General features: G+C 42.6%; 2 protein-coding genes across 2 annotated transcripts in view; one reads left to right on the plus strand and one right to left on the minus strand.

The window, feature by feature from the left end:
* Positions 1-1,115, plus strand: part of xrn2 (5'-3' exoribonuclease 2) — a 35,748-nt gene extending 34,633 nt beyond the window's left edge. The window contains exon 31 of the mRNA XM_071467770.1: positions 848-1,115. Within this exon, the coding sequence (XP_071323871.1) occupies positions 848-910 (63 nt within the window). The 3' untranslated portion in view covers positions 911-1,115. The remainder of the gene's footprint in view (positions 1-847) is intronic.
* A 362-nt stretch (positions 1,116-1,477) lies between these two features.
* Positions 1,478-3,973, minus strand: nkx2.4b (NK2 homeobox 4b). Its single transcript, XM_071467771.1, has 2 exons — positions 3,243-3,973; positions 1,478-2,732 (listed from the first exon to the last, which is right to left on the minus strand). Exons 1-2 carry the CDS (start codon positions 3,727-3,729, stop codon positions 2,077-2,079), a joined length of 1,143 nt encoding a protein of 380 aa, XP_071323872.1. The 5' UTR covers positions 3,730-3,973; the 3' UTR covers positions 1,478-2,076.
* Positions 3,974-15,223: the final 11,250 nt, after the last annotated feature.

Here is a 15,223-nt window from a genome sequence, read left to right on the forward strand (position 1 = left end):
CTTGAAAAGGTTTGAAATGAAAGTTTTCTTCCTGCTGCAGTAAACGGTTGACTTTAGGAAACTGATGCATGAGAATCTATTTTTGTGTTTGTGTTAGATTTTAATTCATTAATTTAAAAAAAAAAAACAGCAACACTCAGTAAAAAGCTGACCGTCGTGTTCCTGTTGGACTGAGGAGAAAATCCATTGCATTAAATGATGCATTAAAGGGTCAGTTCACACAAATTCAGAAGAACTTCTCTCCTACATCTATCTCTCCAAAGTTTTGAATAAGTTTTATTTGTTTTATTTCTCCAGGTTTTTTCCCCTCACATTTAAGAACTTGAACAGCAGCAAACAAAAAGTCCATGTTGCTCCGAATCATCCACAAACCTCCAGATTTCCTCAGTAGAAGATGTCTTTTGTTTTGTTTCCTCCTGGGTCTTTTTATTCTTTCTTGTTTTTATATTTTTGGTGAATCAACCCTTTAATAAAGCTGCTGCAGAGTTTGGCAGAGGAAATATTTCCTGTAGGATTTTTTTCTGTTTTTAACACCTGAGTTTCAGAAACTCACCCAACACATGAAGAAAACACCAAACATTCTTTTTTGTCTCTGTAAGAGCAGAATGAATCTAGGGTTTAAAGTTTTTAATTTCTCTGCCGATTTAAATGTTGAGTTTTAAAATGATTAATTAATACATGTAAAGAAAATGTGAAACATTTCCTACAACAAAGAAACAGGAATGAGATCAGACACAGGTGCAGTGAACTAATTACTAACAGAGGCCTCGTTCCAGTGTTATTTTATCAGTGGTTTTATTTAAAACCTGTTTGTCTTAAATGCTGAATTTGTCCTTTTGTCTTTCAGGGCTACAGCTCCGGCAGAGGTTACCCTCCTCCTCCTCCCTCCAGAAGATACAACTGGAATTAAATTAATCAATGTTGGACTCTAAAAAAAAAAAAGGGGGGGGGGTGACTATTTTTAGGAGAAACATGTCATCTTTTTTCATTTTATTGTCTTAACAATGAAATTTTTGTTTTTTCCTTTTTATCCAACTTACAAAAAAAAAAAAAACTTATTATGTAACTTGTGATTTTTAAGAGAACAAGTCTGTAAAATACAAGTGAGTCAAGGAGGAAGTGTCCTGCTGTGTTTCTTTGTGGGAGAAATCCCTCCATGTGTTGTAGACATAGAAGAGCAACAGTGATGTAGGTCAGATTTGTTATATACTCAGGGAAAGGAAATGCTTTTTTCAAAATAAAGTGTTTGATTTCCACTTAAATTTAAAAGAAAAAAAACACTGATTGTAATCAATGTCCCAGATTTAACCGCCGCAGGTTTTACTGCTGAACATCTGGAGCTCTGGAGCATCGCGGTGCGTTCAGGTGTTCAAATTACTCCGTAAACCTCCGTTTATATGGGCACAGTTTGAGCCTCTGCTGTAAATCACAACAAATTTTTGTCCCTTTTAAAACCGCAAATCTATTAAAAAAAATTTCTTCAAGCTGAACAATTAAAACGGTAAAATGTTCAAAATGAAAATCTAATTTATTCAATACTGGAAACAAATTAAAATCAAAGAATAACAGAATATTTAACGACTTAACTCTCAGTGAAAATATTTCTCAATTGGTTTCATTCCAAATGGAGAAACAGCTGCTGCTCCCCCGGACATTAATGTTTCTCTATTGCTTCACTTTGATTTTGCTTCTTATATAAACCTGCAATAATTTAATTAGTTGTAGAAATGAAAGTCCTGAATCTCCTCAAATTAGATTTTATGATTTTGTTTCATGACCTTAAATGCAGCAGCGAACACAAGTCATTTTCAAAAACGGAGACTAACAGATGTTGACTTTTGAAGGGAGAAAATGATAATTAGCAACATTCAGACCAGGCTCTAATATACAGAGTATTTTTGCACCGTGTTGCTCAACTTCACTGAGTGTCCTTTGAGTCCCTGTGCGCATGAAGGACCAGAGCTTTGCGCCGGGAAGAAAAACAAGTTGGTTTGTCCTCCAGCCGGTTCTCCAAACAATCCAACCCGGGAATGATGCTTCCACAGGCCCGATCCCGCTTGTCCGTCCCCCGTGTCCCTACCAAGTTCTCCCGTACAGTAAATTGGAGCCGATCATGCTGTTGGTGTACTCGATGAGCGCCGCGTCCGTTTGCGTCATGTTGATCTGTCCGTGCAGCCCCATGGGCGGACTGGGGGACAAATCCTCTAGATCCTCCGTGGACGACAGCTGGTTCACCTGCTGCTGCGGGGTCGCCGTCATGGCCTCCCCCGAGCTGCGCTGTCGGTTCACAGCCTGGTTGGAGCCGTCGGAGTCGGTCCTGCAGCTCTTACCGTTCTTGGAGAGGACCGGGGACACGGAGGAGGAGCGGCGGGTCGTTGCGCAGAGGCCGCCGCCGCCGCCGCCGCTTCCATCTTGCTGCAGCTGCTGTGAAGCCTTGTCCTTGGCCTGCCGCTTCAGTTTGTAGCGGTGGTTCTGGAACCAGATCTTGACCTGGTTCGGGGTGAGGTGGATCAGTCCGGCCAGGTGCTCCCGCTCCGGGGCCGACAGGTACTTCTGCTGCTTGAAGCGCCGCTCCAGCTCGTACACCTGCGCCTGAGAGAAGAGCACCCTGCGCTTCCTGCGCGGCGCGGCGTGCAGCGTCACCATGGACTTGGCGGCGGAGTCCATCCCGGCCAGACTGCCCACCATCCCGGACATGTTCATCCCGGCGGAGGGGCCCATGAATCTAGAAACTTGGAGGGAAAATAATTAATATATTGAGCAAAAAAATAAAATAAAATAAAAATTCAGTCACGCAAAACATTTATAAATCGTGTCCGTCATCTGGAAGATGAATTAATTAGTTTAAAATAAACGAATTAGAAAATTAAAACAAAGATTAGTGGAACAAGAAGTTAATATGATGTATGTCTGTGTTCATATCACAGACTTCAAATTTAAATTGAGCTGGAGGAGTAAACCGACATGGTGATTAAAATTATTTTATTTTGAAATAACTGTGGGCTATTGTCAAATCGCGTTTCAGAGCCACAGACATTTACATTTATTTAAGAGCTGAAGAAACACGCTGCTCTCAGGCCGCTGGAGAGGAGGCTGGTTGCAGCCCTCACAGGGCAGGGGGCAGGGGGCAGGGGGCAGGGGGCAGGGGGCAGGGGGGTCTCCACAGAGGAGTCCGTCCTGCGCACCTTCTCTTTCCAACAAACTTTCCTCAAAAAGCTCAAGTTTGGGCTGAACTTTCTTACTTGTCGGGTATCTCGGCTCCGGGTTGCTGTACCACGCCGCGGCCGCCCCCCCGCTCCTCACCGTGTCCTGGTAGGACGGCAGGTCTCCGACGTTCCCGATGCCGCCGTTGCAGAACCCGCCCACCGGCCCGGAGAACTGCGGCACCCCGTGGGGCACATGATAGGGCCCGCCGGGTCCCAGCGCGGCGGCTGCGGTGGCCGAGGCTGAGGAAGAGGAGGAGGATGAGGATGAAGAGGAGGAGGACAGGTGGTGATGGTGGTGGTGATGGTGATGGTGGTGGAGATGAGGTGGCTGATGCTGCTGTGGCGGCTGCTGCTGATGCTGCATACCGGGCTGGGAGACCTGCGGCTGCCGGTAGGCGCCCAGCGGGGACCCGAGGCTCCCCGCAGCGGGATCCATACCTCCGAACCTCCGGTAGCTGTCCTCCATCGGGCTCAAAATGTCTGTGACTGAGAAGGGAGTGGAGTGCTTTGGGCTCAAGGACATGGTGCGGCCACCCCGTGCCCTCTGGTCCGGTCCTCTGCTGCCTTTCGCGGGATGTGCTCGGGTTCGTCCGGCGGCTCTGCCTGCGTCCCCCTCCCTCCCTGCGGCTTCCTGCTGCTCCTGTCTCCCTGGGAGGAAGTCCAGCTGCTCGGCTGCAGGAGGAGAGGAGTTGCCCTTATCCCGCTGGACTCAGACTCCGACACATGAAGGGGCGGAGCGACGCGGACACCGCCGCCAACAATGGCCGTTGACATCAGAGGTGAGAGAAACGGTTTGGACCCGTTCTCTGCTGCCGCCGTTTGCTTTCCAGGTTTCACCCAAATAAGAAAGAGATGAAGTCACAAACTGCAGATTCCTCCGCACATCAGAGTGTGGACTACAGTCACGCTGTCACTAGGGTCCATATGTCCCGTGAGTTTTCTCATTATACTGACAACGAGCTATCATCACGTCATCGATCACCTATCAGGTCATCAGCTGTAAAACATGAATCGAAAGTTGGTTTTATCAGCTTTTTACACTGTGGGAACCTGGACTCAGGTGTCACTCCGCTCTTGCTGCGGATGTTTCCCTCCAACATCTTCCCCTTGTTGTGGCCTCTCCTGCTGTCCCGGCTTCATTTCCTCTGTCTGACCTGCAGTCTTTATAAAGTTCAAGGACAATTTATTTTTCTACCAGTTTCTTCCTGCATAGAAACTTTAGAGGAGTTAAATGCCTGGTGTTGACATGTAGAGTTATATATATATATATATATATATATGTATATATGTATATAGAAAGCTCATTGTCAAAGTTGTTGTCAGAAAATCTTTCACCGTCACTGAGATAATCATGAGAAAATAAGTTTTGCTTTTTTCTCCTTATTTGAAGATAAATCTTCAACTCTTTTTTCTGTTCTTCTGATATATTTGATTTCTTCTGTGAGATTTTTTACTGTGAATTTCTGTTCTTATTCGGGCTCATTAATGTAATAATTATATAACAGCCACACATTTCTCTAGCCTGGGTTTACTGCTGCCACTTTATAAGCTGCTGTTTTAAAGTGTTTGATTTATTTCCGTTTCAATTACTTACAGATACTTTACTAATGACTCATTTATCATAATTAATTATTGTTACAAGATTATTTGATGTGTTTAATTCTAACTAAAGTTTAAATTCGTTTAAGGTTGAAATCAGACTGAATTATAAATAGATTCACAGCTGAACTTTGACTGTTATTGCAGATTTATTTATTATTTTGATTATTAGACACGAACGAGGCAGAAACTAGGCCCACTCTTCAACATGACGTCATAATGCAAAACTAGATATATTTTAATAAGATTAATAATAAGAATGAAAGAAAAAGGGGAAGAAGGACAAAAAAACCCAAACAAATTTCTGACTTTATTAGTTTACTAACGTTATTATTATTGTTGTTATTATTATTATCATTATTATTATTGTTGTTGTTATTGTTATTGTTATTATTATTGTTGTTGTTGTTGTTGTTGTTGTTGTTGTTGTTGTTGTTATTACTGTTATTATTATACTCAGAGATTTTTCGTCAGAGTTTAACCCGCGCTCAGGTTCCTCATTAATGAACAATAACCCAGGTTTCAACCTGCAGCTGTAGTTCACTTCAGTCCGGTTCACTTCAGTCCGGTTCACCTCAGTCCGGTTCACTTCAGTCCGGTTCACTTCAGTCCGGTTCACCTCAGTCCGGTTCACCTCAGTCCGGTTCACTTCAGTCCGGTTCACTTCAGTCCGGTTCACCTCAGTCCGGTTCACCTCAGTCCGGTTCACCTCAGTCCGGTTCACTTCAGTCCGGTTCACTTCAGTCCGGTTCACTTCAGTCCGGTTCACCTCAGTCCGGTTCACTTCAGTCCGGTTCACTTCAGTCCGGTTCACCTCAGTCCGGTTCACCTCAGTCCGGTTCACTTCAGTCCGGTTCACTTCAGTCCGGTTCACTTCAGTCCGGTTCACTTCAGTCCGGTTCACCTCAGTCCGGTTCACTTCAGTCCGGTTCACCTCAGTCCAGTTCACTTCAGTCCGGTTCACCTCAGTGGCTCTCACAGTCCGAGCAGCCAATCACCTGCTGACCTGCAGCAACACGTCACTTCATGTCCTCGTCGCAGTTTTCCCGGCGGCGGATTAAAACGCGCCTCCCGGGGAACCGTTCAGCTCCAGGACGGACCGGAGCGCTGCCGGACCGGGACCACAGAGAGCGCAGGGGGCCCGGTGGGACCTGGACCAGGATCCAGAAGCAGTGGAGAGTCCGCAGTGACCTGGAGGTGATTCCAGATGTTTATAGCTGCTGTCACATCTGTATTTCATCCTGTAAAAGGATTATTATGAGGTTATGGATAATTATGACTGAAAGACATTTTTATTGTTAGAATGTCTCTTATAATAAAAATGATATGTTCCCTCTGCATTTCTGAGAGGGACTCAGTTTATTCTGAGTGGAGTGGAGTTGAACAGCTGCAGCACGTTGCCTCTGTTGCTCTAAAGTCTCATGTTTTACTTTTCAGTGACTTTGTGTTGAAGGGTTAGAGGTTTTTCGCTCCGGTGCCTCTGGTTCTCCACAGTTTGATGTGCTCACACCACAGACTTTATTAGTATCTGTGCTGCTGCTTCATGACTTCTGTGGAATATTTATAATATATAATATAATGTGTTTGTGCAGTTTGAGAGTTTCAGGTAAATTAATTACAGCTGAGACATTTTAACTCTATTCATATAAAACCTATATTTCATAAACGACTTCAGTATATGGAGAATTAGCCAAACTGAATTATTCTAGTTTTGTTTTTAGATTAAACTCCAGATGTTTTCTAGTCAGTGTCTTAATTAAAAAGAATGAGCTGCTTCATTAACAGTGAAGCATTTTAACTGGTAATGTTAAAGTGTTTGTAAGAGCTGTGTGTGCATCACAGGGAGGTTTCTGATATTGATGTAATAACCTGGTCAACAGTGAGTTCACCTGTGAGGATTAACGGAGTGTGTGGTAACGTCAGCACATCACAGCCTGTTTCCTCTGATTTTATCTCCAACATCTCTGAACTGTGTTATGTCACAGGGAAGTTTAATGCTGGATAATGTTCTGTCTGTATTGTTTGTAATAATGTTCAGACACAGACTTGAAGTTTGTGGCAGCTTTAATGTAAAAATGATTCACTCCCATAATATTTCTGACTGCTCTGTTTGTCCTTGATGCCGTTTTACTCATTGATCTATTGTGAATTTGAGTTTTAATAAAATGAAGGAGTCTGTTTCTACAGTTTTAAAATGTATTTATAAGATGGTTCCAGTAGTTCTTGGTATTTCCTCCTGACAGTGTGGAGAACAGTTTTACACAGTTTTTATTTCTAAACCCCGGCTTTGTAATATTCGTGCCCTGTTTATTCAGGCAACAGTAGTTTTATTCATGTTTTCCTCAGACAGTTGTTGGCTCCTCAGCTGTGGTTTATCCATCATTTGCATCTGAGCTCCTCATTGAGCTCTTAAACATTTCAGTTTCCTTTTTCTCTTCCATAAAGCCACAGACCTCCACGGACCAAACCACCATAGAGCCTGAGCCTCCGATTCAGACTCGCCTTCTCTCTGGCTGAATTGAAAGATATGAAACATGATGAAGTCTGAGAGAAAACAGCTGTAAATTAGAAATACAGTGCACACAAAGACGAGAAATCTTTTTCTTTCTCTCTTTGCAGGGAAACGTTCTCGACTTTCTTCCCTTTCAAAGGCTCCATCTCCTGATTTACATCAGTCAGTGCGGAGATGAATGTCGTCAGCCTCTGGAGGTGAGTGAACTCCCTTCTCCCAGGTTTCTAATCAACAAAAAAATCTTCCTGCAGCACAGAGGGAAAATCTTTTTTCACGGCTGTTTTTCTGTCAGGAAGCAGCAGCAGGGTCCTTGACCTCAGACAGTTTTCTGAATAAAACACTTTAAAGAGGGAGAGACTTTATCAAACCTGTGGACTTGTTGAAGTGAGTTAATTTGCCGCTAAATCAGGGGGAAGAAAACGGTCGTGAGCTGGATATGAGCTGTAATGTTTACTCCTGTTGGATTTTGACGCGTCTGCAAAGAGGATTTTACAATTTTATGACAATATTACAGCAAGGAAACGATGTTTTTGTGATAATATTGTAGATCAGAACTTTTTTATTTCAGAATAAAAGCTAAATCTTTGTGTTGAAGCTGATTTGTCACAGCCTGAGGGCACTGGCACTTTTTACTTTACTAAAGATCAAAAACATGTTTTCTTCTTCTTCCCTCAGAGACTCTAACTCTGCATTCGCACCAAGCATCAGATAAAAAATCTTAATCAGCTGAACTTAACCAAAACAAAAAAAAAAAATCCATCAGTGGTTTGAGTGTTTGAAGGGGCCCGGTCTCATTTTCATTGTTTCCCCAAAATGGTTCCAGTTGGAAGAAAAAGCAGCTTGAAGAGAGAAAACTCATCACTTCCTGAATCACATCACTTCACCTCAATTTGCTCCAAAAATATTACAAAGGATTCACAGCAGAGTCTGTCCTGTAACGAACGAGGTCAGAGGTCGTCAGTCAGCAGATTACTGTGACCCATCGTTAGGTTCTGTTGCTAGGCGACATCTAGTGGTCGTAGTGATGATGACAGGAGCAAAGGGAAAAGTGCGGTGACGTAGTTTATAGAGCGACAAAGGCCACGTCAGGAGGAGGTTGGGGTGGATGGATGAATATGACCCAGGAGAGCGGTGTTCGATTCCCATGTGACAGGAGCAGTTGATGTTGTTTCTATTATCCATGACCGTTCATTATTATTGTAACCATGACAACAAAGATCATCTAATGTTGAGGAAGAACTGATTTTAACCCAGATCACCATCTTTTCCTGAACCTAACCAAGACATGACTGTTATTATAGTAACCATGGCGAGGAAGGCCTGCCGCCATAGGGCGCTCTTTCAGGAGACGCTCCTGCGGGTCGTATCAGAGGTGGCTGGTTGCTGGAGAATCGGTGTCTTTGCTGGTTTTGGTTTTTAATGGGATCTGTTGACATTAATGAAGATATAGAGCATCAGCATCTGTCCATGAAGCTCTGCTCTGCTAACATCAGAACGTCCTCAAGAGAAAGTCTCTGTTCAAGCAGGAGTGAAGTTGAGGTACGAGCCATCACAGGTTGTTATAGAGATGGTGTTGTAATGTCAGGAACCAGTAACATCAGGCAGCAAAGTGTCGACTCCTCCCCTCAGTCGCTGATGGATGTAGCCAGGTAGCTCGCTACGTAGGATGATGATGTTTCTACTCTTAATCACACCTGCAGAGCTCTGATTGGCTGGCCGTTTCTCATTGCACCGAGAGTGAACACAACACCAAACCTTCTTCTCACAGGCTTTGATTTTCACCATCTTTGTTAAATTAAATTGGCTGTTTTTTGAATGAAGTCTGGCCCAGGGTTCTTTCATCAACATCAGCCTGCTCTTTACATGAAGCATCACAACAACATACAGGTCTCCTCCAGTGTTCTCTCTTTCTTTAATAACAGGAAACTTTATGAGGAAACAGGGAAACTTTATTGATATCATTTTCACTGCAGCATTTTATTTTCAACCTGTGCAATATCTTTATTTTTTCAATTTCTATCTCTTTCTTGAAACCGGGTTCCCACATGATGACAGTGCTGCACTGAGCCAAACCACCTGTGGGTATGAAGGTGGGGGAGGAGGTGAAGGAGACACTCAGTACAACCTCTATTTGTATGCATCTTTTTTCCTCTCCCTCCCCCCCTCCCTTTTACATTTCCTGCCTCATCGTTTCCTTTCATTTGCCCTCTGCAGACTCTGGTCCTCTGCCTGCCTCTCTGTCCGTCTCCCCTCAGTTTAATCCTCGGCTCTCTGGAGGAGCATTAGGCCAAGCAGCTGGGGCCCCTGAACGCCTCTTGAAAAAGGCAGCCCACTCAACCAGGAGGGAGAGGGGGGAGGGAGGAGGGGGCGCCCAGACCACCTGGCCCCTGAAACGTAGAAAAATTCACCAACCTATAACACCACACCGAGAGGAGGAGGAGGAGGAGGAGGAAGAGGAGGAGGAGGGGGGCTGATGTGATGCACCCACAGGCAGCCACAACCTCTGGGAACTAAAACGACCTTTCTGTCTTTCTTTGATACTCAGCTGAAATAAAAAGACAAATCTAGTTTTATTCTGTCTGTTTCTTGCTGTTAATAATTATTAATTAATTATATGTAATTATTAATTATATGTAAGATGAACAGCGATTGTATTTTAAAACCGAGATTTAAACCTGTTCCGAGATAAACAGGAGGGAGACCTTGTTGAAATGATCCACATTATAATGTTGATGATTTGATCCTGATGAGTCTGGATTTTTCAGGTCTTCAGCTGTTGTCACAGCAACGAGTCCTGGAGTCCAAACCTGCAGACGTACTTCCTGTTGACACTCAGCTGGATCATTACTAAGACGTTTGAGATTTGACCCCAAACATGAAGTGATTTCCATAAATGAATGACTGTCACAGGTCGTCTGTCAGCAGGTTGACCCAGAGTTAGGTTCTGTTGCTAGGCGACATCTAGTGGTCGTAGTGATGATGACAGGAGCAAAGGGAAAAGTGCGGTGACGTAGTTTATAGAGCGACAAAGGCCACGTCAGGAGGAGGTTGGGGTGGATGGATGAATATGACCCAGGAGAGCGGTGTTCGATTCCCATGTGACAGGAGCAGTTTATGTTGTTTCTGTTATCCATGACCGTTCATTGTTATTACTGTAACCATGACAACAAAGATCGTCTGATGTTGAGGAAGTACTTATTTTAACCCAAATCACCATCTCTTCCTAAACCTAACCAAGCCATGATGTTATTGTAGTAACCATGGCAGCAAATGTAGCTACACCGCTCTCGATACAGTCTGTCTGTTTATTATTGTCACCATGACAACCACTGTCCAGCCTGCCTGCCACTGTAGGGGTGTTACTTCCAGAGACAGCGCTGTGGGTCGTATCAGAGGGTCGCCGCTCAGCTGCTGCTGACATCAGCTCCAGCACTTCCTGTTCGCTGAAGAGCACCGAGGCGAACGCTGGTGAGCTTCGAGACTCCACGTACCAGAGTCGGCCTCGGTGCTTGTTAGCCTGTGGATATTACTCCTGATTCCTGCTGCAGAGACTTCACTTCCAGTGCTTGTTACTGTTAATAATTATTCCACATTTTGATTTAAATATTTTGTTGTTTCTGTTGCCACCATAAATCAACACACATACAAGCTGGTATCTTCTGTTTAGTACTGTGAAAACACACATGAAGCATCAACACACACGTGTTCCCAACACACCTTCCTCATGTAACTGCAACCACATGACGAGCCCTCAGCCAATCATATGAGTGCTGATCAAGTCTCCATTCATCTTGTCTTTATTTCAGAATAAAAATCCCATGTAGTCCAGAATTATCCAGGATTAACGAACACATCAGCTAAATTTGCAGTCAGTTTTTCTGTATTAGCTTTCTTTTTTCCAGAGGTTTTTTTTTCTCGTGTCAAGGTTACACATGTTCATGTGTTTGAGCCTGTACCAGGAGGGAAGAAAGCCTCCATGATGACCTGGTTACAGTGTGCAGGGAAAGGTCAGAGGTGACGCCTCCAGAAGTGGTCTTCAGAAATCATTCAGTGTGTCTGTGTACAGGTCGACGGAGGTCAAGGCGCCGTCTCTGCACCACTTGGCAGTTAAAGACGCATTAAGAAACATGGAAAACACCCACATGTCCTCAGCTGTGTGTGTGTGTGTGTGTGTGTGTGTGGATGCTGAGAGATTTGAGCTCCACGGCGCCATCATGAGGTTGGTCGTTGTTTCACTAAATTAAACTGATCCCAACATTTACTGAACAGATTCATTTAAAATTATTTCTTTGATGAATTTTATTATAATAATAATATTTTATCAGTCTAAAGAGCTAAATATGATTTCTGACATATGAGTAACTCAGAGCCTTTAAACTGTATTTCTTTATGTAATTGTATTTTACTAGGCTGCTTCTACTTGTGTGCTTAAACCTCAACCCTGACAGCTCTGTATGTTTCCGTTCATCACACTGCATCAGATGAAACCAGTGGACTTAAAGTAGAATATCAAACTGATGAGCTGTGAACAGGTCCAGTAAAGACAGATTTCCATCTCAACTCCTCTCCTGCTCTCATTACATTAATTAACACAAAGAGGTTTCATTATCAGAATGTCACAATAAAAATCAAAGATTAGAGAAAAGTCCCAAAACTGAAGCTTTGTGCAGCAGGACTTTGTTTTTTCTTCTCGTGACGCCTCAGATTCATCTGACTCCTTAGACTGGTGCCATTTTTCTGATAACTGATAACTGATCATTTTACTTTTGTAATTTTACTTGAGTAGTTTTTTGATTTTGCAGGACTAACTGTCAAACACCTGCAGCCAATTCAGGCTCTGATCTAACAGTATTATTGGGATAATTATTAATTCATTATTGCTTTGGTTCAGTTTTCACAGAAAAGTTTTAGTGTTTTCTTGTATTTCTTACTTCAGAAATATCTGAAAATACCAATGAGTTGCATTTAAAATAAATAATAAGACAAATTTTCATCATCAACATTTTTAATTTTATTTTTGTAATTTGCTGTTTTAATGTAAATATAAATTAAAGTCTAGAGTTTGACTTTAACTACAACATTCACACAGGATCAAATAATGATTCTTCTTCACTGCATCACGTCACTGTTTCTGTTTGTTTTTGCTCCGACACTAAACCGTCCTGTGGGGTTTCAGTCTGCCTCCCTGGTTCAGGACCAGCAGGTCTGATGAGCTGTGACAGTGAGGCGGCAGGATCCACAGCAGCAGACGCTGGGTCTTATTGTTCTCACCTGAACCTCTGCCACTGCCACGTGGTGTTTCGGGTCTTTCCACTCCAGGCCAGTGGGGGGGGTGGGGGGGGGGGTCAGCAGACTGACCTGCAGGACCAACACTGTGCTGCAGCCTCAAGTCCTCAGCTGCCACAACAAGGAGTCACCTGGTTCAGGTCAGTGTTTGTGGAGTGAAGCCGTTCGGTCCACAACAAATACGCTGTTTCCTCCTTTTTTAATTGATTAGAAAACTGAGGTACATTTATTATTTACATCTTCAGTAGGAACCAGTGGAAAAACAAGCTGAACAACCTCATTATTACTGAAACAATCAAAAACTAATAGTATAACTGATATTAAAATAAACTTTCTTGAATGTCTGTCTTTGTGAGGACTAGTTTGAGCTTCAGGCCTCATTATCCTTGATCTGTGTAGAGAGAGGACGATGGAGTGTGTGTGTGTGTGTGTGTGTGTGTGTGTGTGTGTGTGTGTGTGTGTGTGTGTGTGTGTGTGTGTGTGTGTGTGTGTGTGTGTCCTGGCAATAGCATGTGTTAATCAAGCTTTTGCTGCCACCTCCTGGCTGCCTGAGGTCTGACCTCAGCAGCATTTTCAAGTTTAAAAATAAATGAAGTCGACGTATAAACTCTGAACTGTATTTGTATAAATACACAAACAGAGCTGAGGTAGAGACAACGACATGTTTTAATAAAAACACAAAATGAAACTGGACAAAGTAGCAGAAGGAAACATGGATGGAAGAAATAAAAGAGTGAAAGTAGAAACATGTTACTCTGTGAGGACACTTAAATAAAATGTATAGATATATAGAAAGATATTTGAAGCATAGGGCAAAAATCACATGAGCTTAATGAAACATAACATTAAACAATATACAAATAATTCAACATAACGTTTAATCAAACCATTAAAATAAGAGAGGAGAGAGTGAAGCCTTTCACACAAATGTACTGCAAATCACATGATATCAATAATCACTGCTGATTAGATCCTATAAAATGTTTGTCCTGTTTCTTTATCTCAGAAATAAAATCTGGAGTTTAAGTATCAGGAACAAATAATTCCTGGAAGGTTTTCTGACCATGAGAAAATTACAGAAAATCACCCGATTTATGCTTTAACAGAAAAAATGACAAAAACATAACAAAACAAAACAAAAACACCAGCCTGGTCCTTTAAACAGCAAAGAGCTGGTGTGTGTCCTCCACCTCCTCCTCCTCCTCCTCCTCCTCCTCCTCCTCTTCCTCCTCCTCTTCTTCCTCCTCCTCCTCCTCCTCCTTTTCTTCTTCTTCTCCTCTTTTATAGCAGCAGGTGACACATTATAACTGTCTCAAAGCTTTGACCCCTCCCTCTGACATCATCCCTCTGAGATGAGCTGACCCCTGACACCAACAGACCCCCCCACCCGCCCCAAACACACACACACGGGGGGGGGGGGGGGTCTTTCTCTCCTTTGACAGACACAGTAAATGTCTGGTTTTCTTGCAGTAAATGAAGTCGTCTGCTGCAGTGAAGATGTTTTAATCCTCACACAAGTTTCAGCTGGAAACTCAATAATCAGCCTGAAGACAATAAAACCACAAAGGAACCTGCCATCAGCTCCACACCTGCATCACATCTGATGCTGCACATGTTTACCAGCGAGGACATTTTCCACCTTTCAGAAGTCACTTTGTGGTGGTGGTGGTGTGAATCTGTCCGTCTGTGTCTAAAGAACGTGAACATGTGAAAACACTGTCACAGTGAATTCAACACTGATGCAACAGGATCAAATCACCAGGAAACAAAATCTTTTAAAATGTGTTCAAACCTTCATGAGGTGAAATGTTCATAAAATAAACAACTTTAAAGGAAAAGTTCAACTTGTACAGTGTTAGAGAAGAACCCTGACCCTGCAGGTGGAAGCCTCGAGATCAGGTTCGTGTAAAGTCTCAGTTTCCTGAGCAAAGTTAGAATCAATCAAATCACCACAGAGCTTTTGTTCTTCGCTGCTGCTCTGAAATCAATCAGCTTATGAGATAACAGTTACCTGTGACCCCTCCTGACAGAATATGGCCATGAACGGCCACATAAGTTAAGATCATTTCAATTTAAGGACATACAAATGTAAAAATCACATAAATAGAAAATAAAGACTTTTTCCCCCCGATTTATTTTTATTTTAATCATCTTGTGACCAAATTTAATTTAAAGATCTAATTTACCTCAGTTCCCCTTGGAGCGTTCCCGGTCCCCAGTTCAGGAACCACTGATGTCAGAAAAAGGCCTATATATAGCCCTATATACAGCCTTAGTGAAGTTCCTATAAAAACATTAAATGACAAACAAATCCTTAAATATACCAAACTCCATTCAAAAAAGATGGAATTTTATCACTTTTAGGTGCTAGTTTTAGGAGTCTTGGGGAAATGTTTTAGGAATATTATAGATTTAGTCATAATGAGCTAATTAGTACAATACACTTTCCTCTACTTCTAAATATTTATAATCTCTTTAAACGGCCTATAATAAGTTTTGACTTTTACTTTAAGCAGCTTAAAACAATAATTAAAACTTTTACTATAGAAATTTCATTGAAATATTATAGGAATATAACAGGAATTTTAATCTTAAGAGTTAAAGAGACGAATTTTCCCAG

This window comes from Trachinotus anak, unplaced genomic scaffold (genome assembly GCF_046630095.1).
Source record: "Trachinotus anak isolate AG129_WGS33_773 ecotype Australia unplaced genomic scaffold, CSIRO_AGI_Tana_v1 ptg000031l, whole genome shotgun sequence".
NCBI lineage: Eukaryota > Metazoa > Chordata > Actinopteri > Carangiformes > Carangidae > Trachinotus > Trachinotus anak.